Source organism: Macaca nemestrina, chromosome 4 (genome assembly GCF_043159975.1).
Source record: "Macaca nemestrina isolate mMacNem1 chromosome 4, mMacNem.hap1, whole genome shotgun sequence".
Classification (NCBI taxonomy): Eukaryota; Metazoa; Chordata; class Mammalia; order Primates; family Cercopithecidae; genus Macaca; species Macaca nemestrina.
In genome coordinates, this window is record NC_092128.1 from 61,194,264 (window position 1) to 61,219,838 (window position 25,575).

Sequence of the window (25,575 nt, forward strand, 5' to 3'; positions counted from 1 at the left end):
ATTTAAAAAGTGTCTCAATGTTTTGTATATCTGCTTTAGAGAATAGAAATATGACTCAGAAATACCCAAACTTAAAAAGAAATTCAAATGAAGATGAAAAGTGTTCAGCAATTGACCCATAAAGTGGTAATTGAGAGCTGATAGCCTAGAGAATTCATCTATATTGATATTGATGATATATATTGATTTTAGGAAGAACACAAATTACTGCACTTGGGGAAATGGCTTGTATAGAAAAAGTTGATGCTGATTATGCAAGTCTTTTATAATTTCAATACTATCCAAAGGTCTTTGGTGAAATACAAAATAAGATGGATTTCATAGGTCCTAAGGAACTATATTTCATCAATATAAATGCCATTAAGTTACTCTATTTCTGACTATGTGAATTAACTGTTAAATGATATGAGGAGACTGAATGTGTGGGGGAAAGTTTTAATAGATGATAACTCTAAAACAGGTAAAAGGTCAAGTTTGTACTGCCATATTTCATATCTAGTTATAAAACTGATGGGAAAGGAGACAAAAATAAATGTCCTTGGGCATCTATCAATTCATTAGCTTAACATGCTAAAAGAAAAGTTTTGGGGCACAAGCTCTTGGGCAGCAAACTTGTGACCTCAGTCAAAACTAAGTCCTGACAATAGAAGGGAGTTCAGAGTTAGAACAGCCAGTGTAAACACACTTCCACTAATCTCTTAGACTTCATTGTCTGCCTCAGGTACCTCAACTCTTTTACTTTCCTACTCAATTGTGTGTGATTTGTTTTGATTGTTTACTACTGAGCCATTCTTCTCGAGCACTACTCTTATACTGCGCATATAACTCACAGATAAGTCTTGATGAGTCCAGGTGTCAATCAGTGCCATCTTTGGCTGGATATGGACCCATCCATTGCATCTCACTGAGAAACTAGTTCAAGGCTCAGTCCAAGAAAAATTAACACACCACTCCTTGGACACAAGTATGATTTGCCAGATACCAATCAAGACAATAAATAAAAGGAATGTAATATTTAGACATGATTAAGGATTTGAACATTATTTGTTGAAATTTCTAAATATGGAAGCAGCTTCAAAAGGCTGTTTCCTCTACTATGTGAAGGTAACTTCCTACTGTAAGGATATGCCTGGGTGGGGGTGAGAGAGTAAAACTGTCTGTCTATGTTGTCAATGTAAGATTAAATATCAATTATCATTTCTACAGCATGTTATTAGTCAAGGGTGATTCGAATTTCAAAGTAATTTTTCCAAAAATAATACTTTAAAGTTACACTCTTACAGAAATGACATATGATAGTTACAATCTGAAGCAATATTTAGAGCCTTAAAGTCAGAAACAAGTGGAAATATACCTTATAAAAAGGGAGATAGTAAGGTAGACATAGGTTGTCACAATTCATTAAAAAAATCAATACTTGGAAGGTGCAATGAGCAACTATAAGCAATCACGTGATAATCAGGTAATATTAAGAGGAACGATAAAAGGTAAATACTGATAAAGGATAAACATATTCCTAATTTGAGAGCAAATTTTGAAATTTTAAGAACCTCTGTGAAATGAGAGATCTATATTACCAAAATCCCAAGTCAAAGAAAAGGCTACTTGCTTAAAAATATTCAGGAAAATAGTTCACTGCTGATTTATCCACTAAAATTTCAATGTCAATTCAGACATGTATTGTTAGTGCTAATTCTCTACTTCAACTGGAAGTTTCCAACCAGATTTAATAAAAGAATCTTTCACTTTTAAAAATAGCAATGATATAAATCTCATCATTTGAACTATCATGTTGAATAGGTTTTTTTCTAAACTTTCATTAGCATATTTTAAAGCGTTTATTATAAACTTGAAGAGTCACTGAATATTCATTTTTTAAAAAGTATGTTAAATCATTAAATAAAAACCAAAATGCTGGCTTTGGATTAAATAATTTAAACAGTTTAATATATTTTAATTTGGACATGGAAAAATAAAACCTTTTAGAATTTTTAAAATTATAGAATACAAAGAATTACTGTAATTAATATAAATATAACATTTTACCAAATAAATATAACTTTTTCATTAGGTTTTATTAAAATGTAAAGAATCTAAATAATAACATTTTTTTCATCTTTTAAAAAATAAGTATCTATAACTTTAAAATGTGTATAACTCTAATAACTTAATAGTTTTATTTTTCTGGTGTTTTAATTCATTGGAAATATTTGTCATTATTTTAAACACAAACTAGAGTATTTAGCTAGTATTTTTCTTTAACTCCAAAGTACCTTCTGAAATCAGTGCATTGTATTTATTCCCTTTGACATTGAACTGCTAGAAGTCACCCCATAAATAAAAACTACATAATTCTGGTGCAATGTATAGAATAAATAATACAGGCAAATAAAGATATATTAGTATGACAAGGTAACTAAATAGTTTTCATCAATAAATGAGAGTTATTATGAGTCTCCATGAAGCTGTTTAATAAATATCTGATGAGGACCATGATGAATGATTTGTCCATAGACCATTTAACTGTGATATAAATGTTTGATCTTTGCTGCTCACATACTTACTATTCAAACAAAATTAATTATTCCTCAATGGCAGTAAAACAAACTCCTCCTGCAGCCCTGCTGTATAAATATCAAAACCGGGTGTAAAAATAAAACAAATATTTCATGACAATTGATTTGGAAAGGGCTCTTAAATGTTGGGAAAGGCATTCCTTTGTACTTAATACTTAACATGGGACCTGAGTAAGGGAGGGTTTTGAAAAAATCTCTATTGGCCAAACTAAAATGTCAGAAAAGACAGAAACATTCCCAAATATCAGCTGAAGTTGATTGTTTAGACAAAGCAACAGGTATTTTAAAATACAACAGCCCCACATACACAAATATATTTTCAATTCTGTCTACCAAGTTAACACTGAAAATATCTGGAACTCTTCTGAGAGTTTCTACAAAAGAAACATTTTACCAGGAGTATCAGTAGTGGCTACCCATTGGAAGCAGAAGCAAAGGTATTTGTGTAATCGTCAGTGGTCTATGAGTAAAGGAATGCTTTTCTTTGATGATTGACACAAAATTTGCTGTTTGGAAATGCTTTAAGTAAAACATTTGCTATCAAAATTTTTCACTGTCCTGTTTGAATATGATCAAATACAATGAGTGTCTCTTGGAACATTAATTTCACTTTGCTGGTGTGGTTGTGATGTGATCTGATTGCTACAAAATTTGGAAGTGAATTTTAAGATTTGAATAGATTACTTTTGAGACAAAGAGTATTCATTGTTGTCTAATTCTTGGGACAACCATCTTGACTCCCAACAGTGACCAATAGAACAAGATCAACAATTTAAAAAAAAATCTGATTACTTTTCTCTGTGAAAGGCTGGTCAAAGCCTTGCAGAGAGGCCACAGGGCCCTGTTGGAGGTCTGAATGGTAGCTAGAGAGGAAGAGTGCATAGTATATTACAAACAGCGACCCCCAGGGCTCTATAAGCTTCATATGAATGATGAGTAAATTCTTACATCTACAGTTTCCACCACCCCCAACCTGCCCCCAACATCCCCACCAAAAGAAATCCCAGATTTCCCAATGGAGACAAGCTATTGCTTCTCTTTTCCCTATAGCCAAGAATAAGTCGATTCATAGTCTGGTAGACAAATACCCAATTATCCCTTGGAGTAGTTCAACCTAACCCACTGCTTCTTCCCAGCTACTGAAGAGCAACTGAAATAGAATTTACTTTATGAAGGTCCCTCGGGATTGAGAACAGTGTGTAATAAAGCCACTCTCCCATCAACAGTACTTATGCTCTGTGGGCCACTAAGACGAGGATGAAGCTCATTGTAAATTTAAAGAGCTTCTTGTTTTAAAATTGGCATGGGAAAACAGTAAAGACCTCCAAAATAATGAACCTCAAATTGTTTGCACGTTTGCTTTCTATGTGAAGCCAGGATTCACATCTCAAACTTTTCCCTGGACTTTATCCAAGCTTTTTCTCATACAAAATGCTCAGGAGACAAGACTTTCATGAAAGGTCTTCAATTCTATATAGCTTTATTCTTTAGAAAATGATTTGGAAGAGACCTCCAGGTAAAAGACTTTTCCCTTGAGAAAGGGCATTGATAGCACTGTTTTTTTTCTGACACAGGGCACAAGATTTTATTTCTATGAGTCTCTATTCTGGCCTTGGATAAATTAGGAAAACTCAAAGAAACAATCAGCTTTCTCTAAGAAAGAAAATAATTTGTAAAAATTATTCTGTAATTGTATACAATTTGTAAAAAACATTTTCTCATCATATGAACACACTGAATCTTAAAAGATGACTATGTTCTTTTAAAGTGATGTCCATGTTCATTGGTTACTAAGGGAAAGGATTTTTTTTTGTATATTTGTTTCCAATGGCAACATACCTATATTAGTCTGCAAATGCTGCCATAACAAAGTACTGCAGATTTGCTGATTTAAACAAAAATAATTTATCTTCTTACAGTTCTGGAGGCTAAGAAGTGTTCAAGACCAAGGTGCTAGCCAATTGGGTCCTTGGTGAGGGCTCTCTTCCTCACTTGCAAATGGCCACTTTCTTGCTATGTCCTTACATGGTAGAAAAACAGAATTCTCTCTTTCTTCCTCTTGTTATAAGGCCACCAATCCTACCAGATTAGGGTCCACTCTCATGACCTCATTTAACATTAATTACCACTGACAATCCCTATATTATCTAAATATAGTCACAATGGCAGCTGGGGCTTCAACATAAGGATTTGGTGGAAGAAGCAATTCACTCCATAGTAAGACCTCAAATAGAAACCTTAGTTATCAAAGATCTACCCAGGTCTCACTTCTAAAGTGTTTCTGGGCACTTAAGTATACTAGTTCCTCCTTAATTGCAGTTTTGGTTTCTGCCATTTCAGTTACCTGTGGTCAACCATTGTCCAAAAATATGAAATAAAAAATTCCAGAAGTAAATAATTCATAAGTTTCAAATTGCACACTCCATTCTATTTTGCCTCAAATATGCCTCATTTCTTTGTCCAGCATTGTATATGCAACTCGCACAGTTAGTCACTTAGTAGCCTTCTGGGTGATCAGGTCAATGGTCATAATTTTGCAGTAACCTTTATTTTACTTAACAATGGTCCCAAGGCACAAGAATAGTGATGCTGGCATATTGTTATCATTATTCTATTTTATTGTTGTTGTTAATCTCTTATTGTGCCTAATTAATAAATTAAACTTTATCATAAGAATGTATGGAGATGATACAGTAAGGGAGCTCAAATGAAGGGGCTGATGTGAGGAAATCATAACTTAGTTGAAATGTGAATGAGTAGCTGCCAATTAGATCAGGAAGAAAGTAAAATTTTTGGAAGGCAGAAGGCATGGTTGGGGTAAAGAGACTATAATGAGAACATGGAAAATACGAGGCAAAGGAAGAAAATCACTGTGGCTGTAACAGAGAGCAAGAGAGCCTGGAGAGAAATGTGGAGGTATATGAAGTCATATATAAGGTTAGAAATATAGGTAGGGGGTAAAAGATGGTATGTTTTGTCATTGTCCTAAGATCAAAGGAAACCATTGAAGGGTTTTTAATTTATGTGTAGAGGGGTGTGTGTGTGTGTGTGTGTGCGTGTGTGAGTGTGTGTGGTGTTCTATAGATGAGGAATGATATAATCAGATTTTTGAAAACATTCTCTTTTGCAAGGAAAAATAATGGATATAGATATTTCACTCTGAAGGCCATTCGTGTTAAAAATGATACTCTCTTAGAAAAAGGAGACAATGATGGAGTGAAATGGTCTTATGTGAAAGGTATATAGCAGATAAAATTGACAGGACTTGGTGATAAATGAAATGTGAAGAGTGAAGGAGAAGGCTCTATCTAGGATTATGCCAGGCTTTTGGATTTTAAACAGGGCAAATAATGGTATCAATCATGCAAAAGAGAGTATAAGGCAGAACAGACCCTCTCAACCCCCTTTGCAGGATTCATGAAGAAAATCAGGGTAAAAGATAATCAGTAAGAGAAGAGGCGAGTTTCTGGTTCTGAGGGGCTAAGGGAAATTGGAGTAGCCCATAGGTAAATACTAATTGGTGTACTCTTAAGGGGACCATGTCAGTCTTGCATGTTCTGATATATAGCAAAAAGTTGTTCTTAGAGCGTCCTGGGACACCTGAGGTTCCTGAGATCCTTTCAGGGATCCAGGAGATCAAAACTATTTTCACAGTAATGTTAAGAGATCATTTGTTCTTTACACCATGAAGCTTTCAGATGGCATGTGATATGTGATATCCTGAAAGACTGATGGCAAAAGCAAATACAAGACACCCAACTGTCTTCATTTAAGGTGTCATTAAGTAAAAATTTTTAAATGCCAAATTTGTAAAACGTTGACCATGCCACTGTTTATTATTTTTCAGTAAAATATATTTATTCATAGCTAATGGCCTTACTGCTGTTTTAAATGAATTAATACATGTCTTGAAGTTCCTGTTTCAATTTCTAACATAGTAAACATGGATTCATATAATCCACACAGATAATTTGGGCTTCCCAATAATGTCGAAGAGTATAAATGTATGTTCAGTCCAAGAAGTTTGTGAACTGATCTAAATACTCAATGTGATTTCTAAGGGGTATCAATCACAAGACGGTTTTTAAATTTCTAGGGACCTGTTGAAGTTTACTTCATAAAAAATACTAATACTGCATGTTCTTACTTATAAGTGGCAGCTAAATGATGAGAACACATGGACACATAGAAGGGAACAACACACATTGGGGCCCACCAGAAGGTGATAGATAGGAGAAGGGAGAGGATCGGGAAAAATAACTAATGGGTAGTAAGTTTAATGCCTGGGTGACAAAATAATCTTTAAAACAAAACCCCATGACATAGGTTTACCTACATAACAAACCTGCACATGTACGCCTGAACTTAAAACTTAAAGAAAATACAATAAATTTAACAAATGTTATTATTTGTCTCCAAAAAGTAGGAAACTAATATATAGAACCAACTGTTATTCAGAATATGAAGTTATAATCAGGGAAAAGCATAAGAAAATCAGTCCTTCATTCAAGCACTATGCAGGACTTCTAATCTTATATTTGTGATGTCTTAAAATTCCATATGCCCCAAAACGCTGTTAAAAATTATATACACAGAATATTCGTGGGCTGATGACATTAAGGTATATATCCCCTCCTGAGAAATACAGTGTAAGGAAGTCTGAAAAGGCCCATCCCAGAGTACACTGGCACACATTTGTCAATGAGCAACATTCATTCTTTACTTTGAGTGAGACATTGATTGTAACATAGAAGCTTGGAAGCAAAGTGACTAGAACAAATTTGTAGTTCATTCAGCTGTTGAACAAATAAAAGGAACAAATAGAAGGAGAGCAGTATTCAAATGTTGGCTGGCAGGTGTGAATATCCTAATATCAAGGCAGTTTCATCTTTTGCTTTACTGGTTTGTGGTGTTAAAGTTCTGAATTTTCTATCCTGTTATAGGCTTTGGTCTGTTTTATTCACTTCTGTATCCCTGATACTAGAAAAGTGTTTGTTTGACACATCATAGCTGCTCAGAAAATATTCATTGAATCAATGCTACGGAGAAAGGGGCAAACAACACTCTGCGTTCTCAATATGCCGGTGGAACTGCCGATGCCAAAGGCTTTTGCTATCCCTGTTTACTTGTCACTTTCATTGGCTTTCTGGAGAAGAATGAACTTAGATGCGCTATAAACAAGGATGCCAAGTGCATGCATCTCAATATAAGCAGAACTAAACCTGTGATCTATCTCCTCAAATTAATGCCTCTCTGATATATACGTCATCTACCCAATAACTTGGAAATATTTTAGACTCTTCTCTCTCCCTATCCCATTTCCTAGTATAACCAATTTGTCATTATACACTGTACATTCCCCCCTTTTGCTATTGTTCACATCCTTCCTCACCTTGTTTTTCTCACCGCTTACTGCCTTAATCACACTCTTTTGATTTCTTACTGGCCTGCATTGTATTTTGTGTTTAATAGTCTTTTATTCCTCACCTAATCATACTTCTCTGAAAGCTTTTTATTCATTGAAATTACATTTAAAATGTCTTGTGACCACAAGGTTTTAAGAGAAAAGTACACACATACACTGAATACATGCACATATGTACAAACATATATAGTATATAGGGATACAATTATTAGTAGTCCATAAATTATAAACAGCACAAATATATGTTTAATGTATTTTCAAAGATCTCTTTGTTGTCCCCAGGGATTTTAAACCCAGGGCAATGAGCTACAGTAAAATTCAGGTAAAGTAGGAAAGGGCAGCAGTGTGGGAGGGCAGGGGTGTTGACGTGCCTGGCTTCCAAGAAACACATGCATCTCAAGAAGGGACCTTTGGGAAAGAATTCACCTGAGAGAAGAGGAGATGGAACTTTAGACCCTTAAGCAATCTATGCCCAAAGGCCCCTAGGAGAGTCTTTGTGTTTTTCTGGGTCTCATGGACACCAGTTTAAAGATCACTGTTCTAGATCACAAATGAGGTAATATCCCTCCCTTTGCTTAATTTTCCAGTGTTTCTCATGGCAACTGAATGGGCTACTCTTGGATCTTACTTGATCTGCCTCATATCAACTTAATTTTTCTCAACTTCTTTCATTTTTCTGTTTTCACCCCATACCCTACCCATATCAATCATGTACCTTGTCTTGAATTGCCATCCAGCCACCCATGTCTTTACCCCTTTCCTCACTGGCCTAATTGCAGACATTTGCTAAGAATGAAATAAGGATTGTTAACTCTGCAATGGAAAGCACCTCTTTGTAGGTGTTAAATAAATGGTGGTAATTATGATTTTCTAATACAGTTATTATATGATAAAACAAGAGTTTAGAAATTCCCCTCCAACTTTCTAGAGAGTAAGTGACATAATCATTATCTTTATTCTTTGTTTTAGAATCATTGAAAACCCAGAATGAGTTCAGCTGGACTGGACTAAGAGAAAACCAGAAAACTGCCCCAGTTAATGATATGAATAAAAAATAATAATTAATTATCTGTTATAACCAGTACAAGTAAATACAGATCCCCACCCTCTGGTGTACACACTGCATAATCTTCTCCCTTTGGGTGTGGATGAAACTTTTGAATACAATGAGAACTACTCTTGTGATTAGGTTATATTATACAACAAAGATGAAGAGATTTTGCATATGTAACTAAAGTCCCTAATCAGTTGACTGTAAGTGAATTAAAAGGGAAATTAACCTAGGCAGGACTGACCTAATTAGGTTAGCTCTTTAAAAGAGAGTCTGGAGGTCAAACGCTCAAAGCAGGAGAGATGCTATCCTGTTGGCAGGAGTAAACTGCCATATTGTAGAGAGGGTTATGTGTCACAGAAAGTTAGGCAGTCTCTAGAAGAATTATACCACAGCCTTAAAACCACAAGAAACTGAATTCTGTCAAAACTAGTGAACTTTAAATGCAACATGGAGTTTTACATGAGACCAGAGGTGTGGTGGGCACCTTGATCAGGACCTTTTGAGACCCTAGCAAGGAACCCGCTTGAGTTATGGCTGGACTCCTGACCCACAGAAAATATGAGACAATAAATGTGTGTTGCTGTTAGCCACTAAGGTTTTGGTAATTTGTTATGCCACAATAGAAAATAAAGGCACAATTGAATCCACCACCAAATTTTTGGTTTCACATTAAAGGCTTTATTATATATGTGAACCAAAACATTTGAAAGAATATTCATAAAACATTATCTCTTATGCTTTCCAGTATGTCAACTTCATTTCATTCACTTTAATAGAAGTATTATCTCTTTATAGTCATATTTATATCTCTTTCATATATGTATTTTTTAAACTAAAAGCTATCCTTTAATAAAATATTTCCAAAATATGCCCAAAACTCAGAAGACTTTTTAAATCTGAGTGATACAGGTTTGGCTCACAAATTCTGTTGTTTTTTTTGTTTTGTTTTGTTTTGTTTTTTAGAATTAACACCCTATAAATACTATCCTCTGCTTAACAAAGACATTGGAATTATATAGCATGTTACTTGTGTAACTAGCCAGCTCCTCTTTGGACAGAAGAGAAAAAATAAACCTACTTAATAGCTAGAAAGTATCATAGTCATTGTATTTCTTGCCTCTCTCAATCTCTTTTTTAAAATACCCTAAAGATTGGTTTGGAACTGAAGAGGAGGGCAACATTTGGATTTCTTGGTATGTGTATGCCAGTTGAAGGGTGAATGTGCAGGTGAGCATATGTGTATGTGTGTCTGTGTGTGTGTGTGTCTGTGTGTGTGTGTGCCTGTGTGTGTTTGTGTTTGTGTGTGTATGTACAGGTTTTATTCCAGAGAAGATTTATAAGAGTACCTAAAGTGGCTCATGCCTGTAATCCCAGCACTTTGGGAGGCCAAGGCGAGCAGATCACCTGAGGTCGGGAGTTTGAGACCAGCCTGACCAACATGGAGAAACTCTGTATCTACTAAAAATACAAAATTAGCCAGGTGTGGTGGTACATGCCTGCAATCCCAGCTTCTCAGGAGGCTGAGGCAGGAGAATCACTTGAACCCAGGAGGTGGAGGTTTGGCAAGCCAAGATTGTGCCACTGCACTCCAGCCTGGGAAATAAGAGTGAAACTCCATCTCAAAAAAAGAAAAAAAAAAAGTACCTAAACCACACATACACACACACACACACACACACACACACACAAAATCAAAAGGGAAACAGTTAGTTTATTATACCTAACTGGTATAGAACAATGGGAAGACTAATACATTTTTAAAAGTCAATGAGTGGAACCAACCTAATCTATACAGAGAAACACTATGACAGGAGTCATCTTTTATTTAAAAGGACAAAACAGATGATTCAATTTCCTAGGAACACAGTGTTTTACTCTGAAAGGCTTCCAGATTCTTCAGTTATTTCATATATGCCAGGCATATCCCCTGCCTATGGGATTATTGTCCAAAATATCAAGAGTTGTCCAAAACATTTCCTTTCCTTTTATCAGTAGGTCTACATTGAGAGAGATTTACCTTGGCAGTATCATGGTGTGGATTATATTCAATTAGGTTTGTTCAGAGGAATTTCCCCATCATTCTGCTATAGTGAAATATATGAAAATCAATCCATGCCCTCTTAATTGTGTATTTTACTCTAGGTGCTGGTGCCTGATCTTATGTAGGTTATTTAGCTTTACATATCTGTCCATATATACATAACTTTATATTATCAGGCCAATTTATAACACTATTATACCTTACTAAATTTATGCAATTCTATTGATTTTAAAGAATTTTAGGATCCAGTTGAAAAAAATAAGAACTGTATTCAAAGAAATGAAAATATTATGTAATATTATTTAAGAGAACAGTGAAAATGTGTGAGTTAACCATAGAGGAGAGGACCAAGTTCATAGATAGAAAGGAACAATATAAAACAGGTTAAAAAAATAGTTTTTATCGTAAATTCAGAAAAGCTGGGTAAGGGCCAGCATATGGAAAAATGATTGTATGGACTGCTAAAAGACAGATTGAAACAGAATGCAGGCTGGGTACAAGGACAGCCAGAGAAGTAGGGATCAGCTATAGGTATTAGAGACATCTGTGATAAACTTCTGTTAGACTTATTATTCTTCATTGCAGCCTCTGTCACTCACCAGAAGGGGTTCACCATCAGTTGAGAGCTCATGTTATATCTCTGGGGAGGAAAGGTAGGTAAAGGATACAGGATTGGAAGGCAAGGATCTAAGGTCCTAGCTTTTACTCCCCTAATGACTTTGTGATGCTGCGCACATTTCTGATCTTTTTCTCTCTGTGGTTTTTCAAATTTTCTTGATAACGTTAGAATGTTTAGGCTCTTGCCATGTTGAACATTTTGCCATAAGTAAAAATGTTTTCTGTGAATGTGTGTATGTGCATATTTATCACTGTCAAAATAATCAGTCTCTGAAAATGCAAAAGATTGGGTAGGATTATGTAACACATTCTTAAAATATTAAAACCTGCACACATTAAAGCATCAAGTTAAATAGTTGTTAACCTGTCTCACTAATAATCGCCTGCTTAGATCCAGTCTGTGAGAGGAAAAGGAAGCAATAAATTTGACCTTCACTTACCGCATGTTTTAATTGCACAGTACTCCCAGCGGGTGTGAGGGTCAAGAGTATAGCACCATGGCCTCGGCTGGCCATCGGGATTGCGGCAATAATTATCATCAAAGCCCTTGTCGGGATATCTGCAAACCACACCAAGAAAAGTGTCACGTAAATCTGCCTGGAAACACCACCCACCCCTCAGCTCACAAAATAACTTTCCACTTAGGTTGTCTACACCTAGCTGAGGAAAGAGGACGTTTTCTATGTCTTGCCTTACAAGGACTGCTTATCACTGACTATTGAATCTACTAATTTATATATCCCACTAAGGATAGAGTATCATCCCCTGGCTAGTAAGTTAGGTCCATGTGGTACCTTCCCACTAGCTGAGGTTCCAAATCGAGTCTCTTTGTCCTAGAACCCAGTTAAGGGCAGATTACAAAAACATGACCTCATGTAGAGTGCTCATTAAGAAAACAGGTCCTCTTCCAGGGAAGGCTTAAAGTTCAAACTGAAAGTTCGTTTTCAATAGCGCTGTTACTAATGACAGCTCAGTTTTGGAAACAGAGCCTTTCGAGGTCATGCCCTCACCTTCACCAGATCATGAGACAAACTTCATCACACTACTTTCTCCACACCCCACCTCCCTTCAAATGAACAAAGTCCTGAATTGGTGACTTGATTTTAATTGCTACCATATCCCTTCTGCTCTCACTTAAATGACAAGACAAGCATTTATTTGGAAAATAAGCTGGAGTTTTAATTTCATTTAAAATAACAACAAACAAAAAAGGATAGAGGAAAAGAACAAAGAGAAAACACCTAACATCAATTTCCGAAGAAAGGTGGGGGATGAAGTTTCCTGTGTAATTATTTGTATTTTTATTCTTTATAATCAAAATAAAGGAACTTTCTTCCTTTTTTTTTTACCTTAAAAGTTTTATGTAAAATATATGGTCAAAAGTAGACATTATTATTATTATTATTATTATTTTTTTGGCGGAGGTGGGTAATGGCTTAAGCTCAAAACCTACTCCTGGGGGAAAAAGATAGATTTAGCTGCCTGACTTCTCCAAATGCGCTTTTTATATGGGCAATTTCAAAACACACCAGGATAAAGCAACCTGAATGGTTTGCTCTTTTACTCCATTTCTATGAGCACTACTTATTTCATGTTGTTATGCGTGTCGCCTGCAGTACCTGAGTCTCTGAAGATGCAACTCCAGATTTGCCTGCAATTAGTAACAATACCTCTAACCACAGCTAAGGCTTGTCAAAGTGGTCATTACTGAATTGGCCCTGTGGTTTGCTTTGGTTTTGTTTTGTTTCTGCTCTGAGAGAGAAAGAAGCTTCTTTTAGTGTTTCCACTCTACACCCTGCTGATGATTTTGTGTTTAGTACCATGCTGATTTTAGAAACTCTGACCAGTTGACTATGTAGTCAGTGTTCTCATATATCTCATCAGAAATATTTTTGCCCTTTGACTATTTCCTCCAAATATAATGGCCAGAAATTCTACCAGAAGAACTCCTGAACATTCTGGGAGTTCTAAATGTTATGTTCATGCCCTATCGGGAAAACACAATATACGGAGAATTTCCACAGCGGTGTGTCATAGAGTGAACAGAAGTTTATAAAAGAATCATTGAAAGCATGATTCATTAATATATTACCTTTCAGGCAAGAATTTGTGCCGGTGTGGTGTCTGATGATCCCAGCGCTGACAAATCTTGCCTGATTCTGTATGATCCATGAGACCTCGATAACTCTCCCCATTGCAGGTCATGCATTCAACTAATAAAATTAAAGTATGGCATGTTAATTGTTTCTGACAGCAAAATCAAAAACACCACTGTTCCATTTAAAGAACAGCACCTGTTTAGTAAACAGATTTTTTAAAAATCCTACACATCATCCTAACATTTTATTAGGGCCTAATGTCCATAAATAGTGACATAAACTACTCCCTACGGAACACATCATACAGTTTAAGTGGGATTTTTGTAATTAGTGTCACGCAGATTTACTATAGGGCCACGATGCTGTCTATCTATTTTTTTCAATAACTGTCTCAAAGGTATCTAGAAAATGGAAATAAAAGACATATCCTTGGAAATTTTTCCTGTGTTGGTCTAAAGTGCAAAGATCTCAGTATCTATTTGTCAGCACAATAGTGTTTCTCTCTCAATTTGCCCTCCAAACACATACACAGTAATTACAAAGGTTAATTGAGTTTGTGTCATACTTTTATGGTTAATGCCACAATCAGGACCACATAGATTTAAGAGATTGGCTTCACATAGAAATCTGGTGCAATTCAAAGAATACGGATCTTTTTAAACAATAAATCACAGCTCCTTTCTGTTAGCAAACATCCATGTTGAATAGGATGGGCAAGTTTACATTCCTATCTGGCTTAGGATAGAAGATGACCTGCTATTGAACTCCGTGTTTCCACTCTTTTTAAAATGTATAAGCTAATGTAATTAGGTAGGATCTCACAGATGATTTTGTGAGGTTAATTCATTGTTCTCTTCTGGCTGGCTCCTTATGTCACACTGAAAACTGAATCACATCAATTGCTGAAAGTGAGACTTCTCAAACAGACAGGTTGATTTGTAGCACAGCAAGCATCCTGTGGAATAAATCATTGCTTGGCTTTCCTATGAATCAGGCAAACTTCCTTAAACACATCATTTGTATCTTATAATTACTGATAATCTAACTTTAGCTGAAGTGGGAAGAGGCATCAATGCTTAGTTTTATCCAATGGAATCTAGCCTAATGAGTATTTGTAGTAATTTGGGATTATAGTATTAGAATCATCACTTTTGAATCCTTGATTCTTATAATCCAATAGGGACATTAACTATTAACTTTCTGAAACATGAATAACTTGGCTTGATCCATCTACTTTCTTTCATTTATATTAATATATGGGCTAAGAGGCCAACTCAGCTTCCCTTCATTTGATACTGAGATTCCCCAGACTACACCCAATAAGCATCTGAACTGTAAATGAGTGAAGTCCATGAGCGTATCAATAAAGGTGCTCAGGTTGGCCAAGGTCATTGCAATGATCAACACAGGTGATGCAATGTTACATTTCAGCTTTCCATTTGAATGGTTAACAGGTTCATTTAGTTCTCTCTCTCTTTTTTTTAAAGAACACAAAGTTTGATACCATCAAGGAAAATGATGCAGCATTTATCATTATTTGTTCCTTTGTATTGAATGAAATGTACAATAGAGTACTAGGGTCACATATAAAAGATAAGTATTCATATATACAATTTCTACTCTTGTACTCAGGAAAGAGATTACATCTATTATGCCTTCTTCAGCAAATGCAGCTTATGATAGTATATTCCTTTCTAATGAGAGTGAATAGAATTATTTTCTGGTAATCACTACATTGAGCAATATTATAAAATTTTTTCCTTGACTTACACATTTTAATGGTTTTAAGAAAACATAGCTACATGAATGAAACAGATAGTTCCATAAGATGACCACTTTTCGTTATGAGTGTGGCAGATCAATGCTTGTTCAAGTATGAATGTGCATAAAACCACCTTGAGATCCTGTTAAGAGGCAAGTTCTGAGTCAGTGGGTCTGGGCTGGGGCATTAATAAGAAGCTCCCAGGGGTTGCTGCTGCTGCTGGTACTTGGACCTCACTTTGCTTTGCAACTTTCTAGATAATGGGATCTATTGTAAAAGTTCTAAGTATTTGGCAGTCATAGTCTAGGCAGAGACTAGTCAGTCTAGTCTCTCACAGGAGAGACTAGATTTTACTGGGACCTTGAATAGATGAGAGTTGGATAAATTATAAAGGGACAAAATAACATAAAATCAGAAGCATACTTATGCTATCTTGATAGTAAAGTGAAGGGAGAGTTATTATTGCAGTTGTGGGCCTAAAAATAAATAAATAAAAGTTATCAAGAATAACGTTACATTTTAGAAAGCAATGAAAGTTATTGTTGGGGTGGGAATTAAACATGTCATGATTGCATTGAGATATTTAGATATATTATAGTAACATATTATTTGATTGTTTATACCATAATTTTAACATAAAAGGTATCGGCCAGGTGTGGTGGCTCAAGCCTGTAATCCTAGCACTTTGGGAGGCCAAGGTGGGCAGATTGCCTGAGGTCAGGAGTTTGAGACCAGCTTGGGTATGGTGGCACATGCCTGTAGTGCCAGCTACTTGGGAGGCTGAGGCAGAAGAATTGCTTGAACCCAGGAGGTGGAGGCTGCAGTGAGCTGAGATGGCACCACTGCACCACTCCAGCCTGGGCAACAGAGCAAGACTCTGTCTAAAAAAAAAACAAAAACAAAAACAACAAACAAACAAACAAACATGAAAGGTATCATCTGATTCTTACAGTGAGGAAAACAAGGCTCACAAAAGTTTTAAGAGACTTACCTAAAACACAAAATGTTAAACCTGAGCCTGGAACACAAATCTTCTGACCCACAGTCTTAGTATTTTTTTCATTATCCCAAACTGCCTTTTTGTTTTACATATTTTAACTTATTTTCTACATATTCTAGCTGGTTATACTTTATGATATACTGATAGCAATAACTTTAGAAAGTTGGTATCCCTACCAGCTTGTCCTCATTGCCCTCTGTTTTTTTGTTTACAACAGTTAACTTGCTCTCCTTTTGCAGTCTCATCTACTGGAACATTGCAGGGAAAGTGCATGGGAATGTAACTAGATTGGATACCTTATCCAAAGTCAATGGCTGAAAAGTTGGCTGTTTTACCATGGAATCAAATCATCAAGTTATTCGTAAGAATTATCTCAGGAAAGTCAAATTTTTAACTCATATTCACTGTTCAAACTGGGAATTCTCAGATTCTTCTAAATTTTCTTAAAATCAAGCAGTTCAGGTGAAACCAAGTCCATGTACTCAAGGAAACAGGTGAACATATAAACTATGTAACAGTTTACATGTAGGAATGCCCTTTGGCTCTTTCTATTGCTGTCAGTACATTATTTAACTGATCCAGCAAGTTCTCCTCAAAAAAAAAAAAAAAAAAAAAAAAAAAAAAAAAAAAAAAAAGAAAAAAGAAAAAGAAAAAGCTAACTACTGCCCTAGACAGATCACAAAAACTCACAGAGTAATGGTTTCTGTTCATCAGTTCAATATTTTTTCTAAGTACAGCTCTGGACTGAATAATACTAGAATACTACAAAAACTGTATATAAATTACAAAACACAGAGGATTAATTTAACAGCTTTTTCATCATACTAACCAACTAATCTTTAAAAATGTGTTTCATTTTTCTCAGTCATAAAACAGGAGTGATATAAGTATACAGACTAAAACAGTTATTTTGAAAGTATCTGAATCTATTTTTAATTAGTGTTTATTTTATTACATTAAAGACAATCTCAGAAAAATCCATGCAGGTGATTCCTTCAACAAAACTAAATGTTTAAAATATAAGCAGTCTCATACATTTACATATATAAATAAAAGTTTTACAAATAAATTATAAGTTGCCATTTAATCTTTATAACTTGCCATTTAATATTTGTTTTAGAAAGTTTTTCTTCACTTAGAGTATCAAATTATACACATAAACTTATGTCAGTATTATTTGGGATTTTAAATGTAATGTATTTTTAAAAATAATGATTATGGCTTAATTAAAATATATTGACTTGGTGATTTGACAATCATTAGAAATGACATCAGTTCCAATGACTAATGATTGTTTTATTTTAAGTTTCAAGCAAACGCTAAAGCAAGAAATTGGATTTTACATACCTCAACTTTCTAAAACTTTTGAATCAAACACTAATTATTTTCTTTGTATAACTCTATAGGGTTCTTTTTGAAAACTATCCAATAGAAGTGTATATATTTATCATGTACAACATGATGTTTTGAAGCATATATACATTGTCAGTGGACTAAATCAAGCTAGTTAACATATACATTACCTTACATAGCATTTTTGTGGTAAGAACATTTAACATCTAGTCTCTTAACATTTTTTAAATATATGATATAATATTATTATCTATAGTCAACATTCACAAAATAGATCTATTGAACTTATTCCTCTTACCTAACTGAAAGGTGATAAGTGTGATCAAAGAATATTTGTTTTCCTTTGGAATATTTACTATATTTTAAAGTTTTAAATTATAAGAAAATAATATTAATCATTGACTATCAGACACAATCCTTTTAATTTTAAACAAATTTCATGTGATTATAAGCCAAGTTTTAAGCATGGTTACAAAAATTTCAAAAAAGATATACTGTTCTATATGTCTTTTTCATTTGAACCGTCTAAAGTTTGATCACGGGTGTTTTTCTTGTTTAATTTTAAATATGCAAAATGATTTTATAGTTGCTACCTTAGCCATAATAAAATAACCTTTATAACTTACCATTTAATTTGTATCCATGGATAGAAATGGCCCATCTATTACACAACTTAAGCACTCTGGATTTTGAGGTTTCCCCCTTATATGTATTTTAAAAGAAATTTATATCATGTCTATACTATTTTGTATATTTTATATTATTGATTTTAAAAGTCACTCTTTTTCTCTGCCAATGTTTTGACAATGCTTCTTATTTTGGATCTTTTTCATTAAAATCCTGCTAACATGTTGCTTGTGTTAGCTTGAATTTAAAATACCACAGTTTAACTCATGCTCTCTGAAATAAGTTTAACCTACAGGGCAGATGTTGGTTCCCTTCTCCCACAGGAGAGTTATTCCACTATTGTCAGGCCACTAATTATTTCCAGAAAGAACATGTCTGCAACCTTTAGTGCCGTGGTGACCAACAGCATCATATACCATCAATACCAATGAGCAGCGCCCTTTTCTAAGGGAGGTGTGATGACTTCAAATTATTAAGATACTAGAGAGTTACATTCTAATGAGATAAGAATAACTGAAAATAGGATTTATTCAAGGACTTCTTTTCTAGCACTTTTAATCTATGTCGCCTAGCAGTCCAGTCCTATGTAGGTAAGTATATTTTGATGAATGTTTTTCATATAAACCCAGAGTTGAAAAATCATATTCTCACAAGAACCAGGCAGGTAATGAAAACAGTAAGCTGTTTAAAGTTTGGCCAAGGTACCAGTCTTTGAAAACACTTTTTCAGGTCAAACAACACCCCTTGCCAATGATTTTCAACCTCAGAAAACTGTTAGGAGAGATTCCCTTAAAAGTAGGGGTGTTTTTTTCTTCCATGTGCAAGTTTAAGACAAATATTAATTCATTCAGACTTATTCATACAAAACAGACTTGTTCATAACGTGATCATAGAAAAGTTTATTATTTTTAAAAGAAAAGAAAACAATGAAGAGGTTATAGGGAACAGAATATGATATGGAATGGAAAGTAAGAATTTACAAACAGAGATGGAACTGGCTCTAGCACATAAAGGCAAGGATTTCAAATTCACTAACAACAGAAAACAAATCCTTCTCTGTGACAATTAGCTAACAGTAGCCTTTACTTTTTATGTGATAAATATCAACCTAATATTAAATGAATATTTATGGAGGAAATATTTTTTAAAAATATTTGGTTAATAACAAACAGGTAAGATATCTTAGTATAAAACTTGGACAGCATTCCAGTAGTCCCCCTCCCCAAATACTTCGAAATCCTAATAATTTTCTAACAGAGTTTCATCCATGTTTCACTTAGATTTTTGGAAATTTAGAGGTTCTGACAGAACTGAAAACCCCAGCTATTCAGTAACCAGATAACTAAGAAAAATGAAACCACATACAATGCTGAAATGGTTACTCTTCCATCTTGTCATTCAGTTTTCCACTGCAAAAGTAAGGACAATGCCCTTTTATGCTGTGAGAAGAGCTGAAAACACAGACATGGATTTAAGGTGCCTGCCTTCAAGACAGTTTGGGCTCCATTGCTTTGATCTCTTCAGATCCTATGCTGAATGGTACTCAGTTCCAGTCTATGTGTCAGATTCTAGGCACATTTTCACCAAAACGTGCATGGGGTCAAGCTTCCAGTGATCCCTTCTTATACTGTATTTTCTTCTGGGTCCATATGCCCTTGTCACACCACTTCAGAATAGTTTTGACAAAATTTCTGTGGAAGCAGGTGCTGGTTGAATAGAATTAGTATTGCTAATGAAAGGCTAAGCTTCATTCAACTCCTTTCAGGTGCCACACAGTAAGTAGATTTTGAGGTATGTGAGCTCAAGACAGTAGGTAAGTAAACCCTCTCTTTCACTTTCCCCAGAGGGATGTCTCAGGCAGTGTTGAAATTCAAACTGATAACTTGCTCTGTTATTGTGCATTAATCTGGTGATAATCCAACAGTTTTAAAAACATTGTGTAAAAATGTTTAAATTATTATTTGTAGTTGCATTTGCATGAACAACATATTTATTATGATTGATTCGTTGCTGTTAACCTTTAATGTGAGTTACAGTTCTACACATAGGGGGAATAGAATGGCCCACATGGCATTCAGGTTTATTTACCTTCTGAACACTGAGGAATGTCACAGACTTCGTAGCGTACCTCTGGATTGCTTGTGAAACACCAGGGTCCCCCTTCTTCCCCTCGAGGATTTCGACAGTAGTTTTCCTGTAGGTCTTTACCCCGATAGCTCGAAGGCAAAAAGCTAGTTTTAAAATGATAATCATTACAGTATAAGAGCATGCAACTTTTTTTGGCCTATTCATTTTGCTAATTAGTGGGTATGTTTTTGCTGAAAGTAGAAAAATCCTTTATCTTATATTCCTTCATATATTTTAATTTAAATTCTGTCATTTCCATCTATCCTTAAAACCTTTGAATTTTATTAACATTCATTTAGCTGAATTTCCATATTCACCATCAAGTTAAAACGATTAGCCTCTTAATTTGCTAAGAGTCAAACATTCTAGAACTTAATCGATGTTGTTTGAAACATAATTTCAAAACTCCATTAAAAGATAGCAGGTGATTGAGCAAGGCCACTTAGGAGAGAACTGAGAAAATGCTGCCACTGATTTTGAAATCTTACTATTTCTTGCATTACTTGCGATCATTACTTGTTTATTGTTTTTCTTATAAATAGCCCCCTTTTTTCTGCACAATTGAGAAACAGATTCATGAAGTAACATGAATAAAGAGCCCAGAATCCAATTAAATCTGGGCTGAAACTTCAGCTCACTTTCTTACTGTGAGACCCCAGCAAGTAATTTAGCTTCTCTCAGCCTATTAGCTTACCTGTGCACTGAGTATAACCATAACCTTTAACATCTTACACCTTATATGGTTATTTTGAGAAGTTCCAATGGATGATAGAGTAATTGGCACCTAGCAAATGCTACCTCTCATTAAGCACACTCTACTTTATCTACCCTGTCATAATAAAGAATTGCTTATTCTCTTCAATAATTTTGATCATTTTGACTGACTGGAGCTTAGTGATCCCAATTTTGGTTTATAATAGTAAGCCATTGGGTGCAGTAACTGCAACACATTATCTTCACTTAAAATTTCTAGTGCCCTACTCTTAGTTTTATTACCAGCATAAAGTATTTTAACACATCAGAAAAGGCCAAGTCTTTTTTATACTTTTGAACTGCTTGTGATATTGGACTCAACAATTAGATATTGTATTTGTCTGCCAGACTTCACACAAAAGATCATAATAAAGAATATACATCGACAGGTAATACCAGTAAACATTTCTTTGAAATTCCAGTAACATTTTTAATATTCAGTTTGGGTTTTGTTAACAGGCTTTATTTCTACTTTTATTGAGACTTTGAGTTCTAAATGGCCCTAAAAGTAGAGTGAAGTCCAAGATTTTGGTCTCTTAGTAAATACCATTCAAATGCGTTTCCTACCCAATGAAACTTCTAATAAACCATCATTTTTCATGTTGTGACACAAAACAAATACAGGTATGCATCATGTACCAAGCAATATTTTGCAATGAAATTCTTTCATTTTGGCATGACTGCATTCTAGTTAAGTCTTCAACAAATATAAATTATTGGACAAAACAAATAGTGTAAGACACTTATTACTAACTAAACATTTTCAGGGAACCAATTAAACATTATCCACATTATGCAACTTCAATGCATCTAAACAGTTAATATCCTTGCTTCACCAGCATTCTTCATATGGGGAAATAGAAATAAGACACGTTGTCAGACCGTATGACTGACAAAAATTATAATGCAACTAAAATTCAGCATAATTTCACAATTCCTAACAGTTAACTTTTTTAAAAAGTCATTTTTCTTACTTTTAGCTCTATCATTCCAGAATATTTTAATGCATATTTTGTTTGGGCTATGGCTTACTCATTTTTCTGACAGAATCAAATGTGACTTTTGCTTTATATGTTTTCAAGAAGTCATATACTAATCAAATTTATTTAAGCAAAGTATACTATAGCTCTCTTTCATGGAAAAGTTGATACAGTACAGTGTTGAGAAGTTACTTGTTAATCATAAAACTCATACAGTTGCCCCATATCTATCACCTAAATAGTTATACGACCTTAGTCCTTAGACAGTTTATTTACTCCCTGGGTTCTAATTTCTTCACTTAGATGAGTAATACAAACTATAATTTCCCTTTTTCTATATCATTTTATATATTAAGATTATTTAAGAAGCCTAGTAGTTATAGCAAATGTTCAATACACAAATACTCAATATTTATAGTTTGAGAGAGGATTTTAGTCTCCTCTACACATGCACACTGAAATACACAAAGTGATACACCCGTATACCTTTCCAGTGGATTTGAAAAGCCAAAAAAAGCTGTGAAGAAGTAGTGAATTAATCAGTCAACAATTTATTAGGAAAGATACAGGTAGAAAGGAAGAGAGAATAATGTAGAAATCAAAAGTAGATATGGCCAACAGATGAATAAAGTTTCCCCATTGGAGTTAATAAAATCAAAATGAAGAGAAAAGATGGGCTCCTTTCCACAATTCTGAATCAATCCATATCAAATTACTCTCTAAGACATGAAGGTTAAAGAGCAGTCTGGGTCATCTCTTTTCTTCATTCTATAGTGTATTTTACCTTTTACCTAAATTAACTTTTTTTTGGTTAGTGTCCCAGTGTGTTTCGCCTGATTTTCTTTAGCACCCCATATTTGACCAAGGGATGAAGCCTCGCCGTGCTATTTCACTTATGTGTGTTCATTCAGCAAGTGTTTATGAGAACTCATTACACACAAAGCATGTGCCAGTCAGCAGATTCTGTAATAAGCATTTATTCACATATACACTATTTTTGGTTCTCTGTCCTTGCTGTTGGCAAGGCTTTAAGAGAGATAAGTGAGGAAATGTTTAAAATTGGGTTATATCCAAATATACTTTGAAATATAAACTAGGTCTTCTAGGTGCTAGACTCCCTTTGTTTTCTTTTAATATTCACTGTGCTCCTAGGAAACTTGATCTATTCCATCATCTGATTCATTAATGAATGCTGGGTGGCCAATGAAGGATACAGATGTAGATATCAGGTCACCTGATTTTCTAGTTAAGCTTCTACACTAATTTCATCATCTATCATCATCTTTCCATTAAGCCACTTGTGAAATATTTCAATTTAGGGGTCAACAATAAATCATTCCTCCAGACAGAAACATATTTTCTTTTTCTATTTTCTGTAAAATTAATCTTTAGTCAACACTTAAAAGTGTTAAAACATCATGCAGATATTCCAATAAGCTGCTAATTGATGAAAATTATGTGTTTCCCTCATTGAATGCAAAAAAGGATTTTATTAATATATTGGATCCTCTCAGCTGTAAACATCTATATCACAAGGAAGTGTTCATTGGTAAAATAGCTGATTGGACTGGGAAGCCAGTTCCCAGGGAGATCTATTTCATATTTACTCCTCCAGCGGAGAATCGCAACCATAGAAAACTCAGGGTGAAATAAGACCTCTACTAGGTCAGTCCAGTGCATTCTCCTGGACTAGGGTAAGATTGATTTCAAATGTTATTCCTTTGTTCATGAAAAACTTAGATCCACCTACTTAAATAAAATGTTTTCTTCACTATGCAGGGAGTAACACCATGCAAACTCTCAAGAAAGGACAAAACCAATCATAATTTTTGTTTTTGTAATGTAAGGAAAACACTATGTTTTAGAGGTATTTCGACATAATTGTTAAGTAACTAATTTTGAAAGTTGTTGTTTTCTGTTATTGAAATGTAGTAGAGCTGATCAGCTTGGACACTTACTAGCTAGTGTTAATTAGGCCAAGATCATATGTTTAATCCCAGTGTGGAGCAACAAACTCTTTTTCTTTCTGTGTTGGTCAATTAACTCATCTCTGTTTCCTAATTAGAATCATCTTGCAGAATTATGTCCCCAAAATGGAATAGAATAAAAAGTGGATTCAACAAGGCAGTCATCACCACCACTGCAAAAACAAATCACAGCATGGATCCTACTGATAGGCCAAATGTTTCATGCCCTGAAGTTGTTAAAAGCATAGGTTACAGAGTGATGGTGACTGGGCTTATATTCTGGCCATGCGACTTTCTAGTTGTGCATGACACTGAAAACTTACTAAGTGTTTTTATGCTTCAGTTTTGTCATGTAGCTAAAATAGAACCAATAAAACTACCCACTGTGTGGTTCTTATGATGAGTAAATAAGATTAACGAGGTACGTTGCTCAGCACGGTACACGGTAAAGTAAACCCTCCAAAGCATTACTAACAAGGGGAGACTTGTTTTAAACTATTTTGGTTTCTGATAAAATTGTATGTGAAATAAGCCTTGACTAATACTCCAGTCAGTATTAGATATCTATGTTTTTCTTCAGTGATGATTAAAACTCTCAGTCTGACGAGCCTAAGTATATTGTGTTTACTCATCTCTAAATAGTATCCATCTGTTGTAATGAACACATTTATCCAATCTGGTCTTTAGGCAATAGGTGAGATGGAAAAGCTGGTCAATCTGAAGCTTGAACTTCTAGCAGTGGTTCTCAAATTTGGCTGCACTTTGGAATCATGGTGGGAGCTTAAAAAATACTGGTGCCTTATTCTTCCCAGAGATTCTGATTTAATTGTTCTGTGTTGTCATCTTCTAAGTAAGATTCGTCGAGGGCTTGCAGCAGGTGATTTTAACGTGCAACCAATGTTGGGATCCACCAAGGTTAAAGAACCCTCAGCTTTCAGTAAGGTAAGAATCTCATCTACCTCTCACTTTTCACAGTCAGCCTCTACCCCTGCACAGTGCCATACTTTTTCAAAGACAGAAAGAGGAAGTAGAATCCTTTTAAATGAGGTTTACATTATTATTTCACAAATACCAAGATCTACAAATTGAGGCATTAAGGTAAGATATTGTTTTGGCTACATTTTATTAACATATTAATCATTTGCTAAGTATCAGTCATGAATTCATATAAACCTTGCTGTAATACAAATCAA

The 25,575-nt window shown here is 34.7% G+C and overlaps 1 protein-coding gene across 4 annotated transcripts in view; it reads right to left on the minus strand.

The window, feature by feature from the left end:
* Positions 1–25,575, minus strand: part of LOC105475398 (hepatocyte growth factor) — a 68,520-nt gene that overhangs the window by 29,529 nt on the left and 13,416 nt on the right. For 2 of the 4 annotated variants that reach the window (XM_071094746.1, XM_011730606.3), the window contains 3 exons: positions 20,644–20,771; positions 13,807–13,927; positions 12,155–12,273 (listed from right to left, as the gene is read on the minus strand). In XM_071094746.1, coding sequence (XP_070950847.1) covers positions 12,155–12,273; positions 13,807–13,927; positions 20,644–20,771 — 368 coding nt within the window. Of the gene's footprint in view, positions 1–12,154; positions 12,274–13,806; positions 13,928–20,643; positions 20,787–25,575 lie in introns of all 4 variants that reach the window. The other 2 variants (XM_071094745.1, XM_011730603.3) reach the window with 1 other exon arrangement.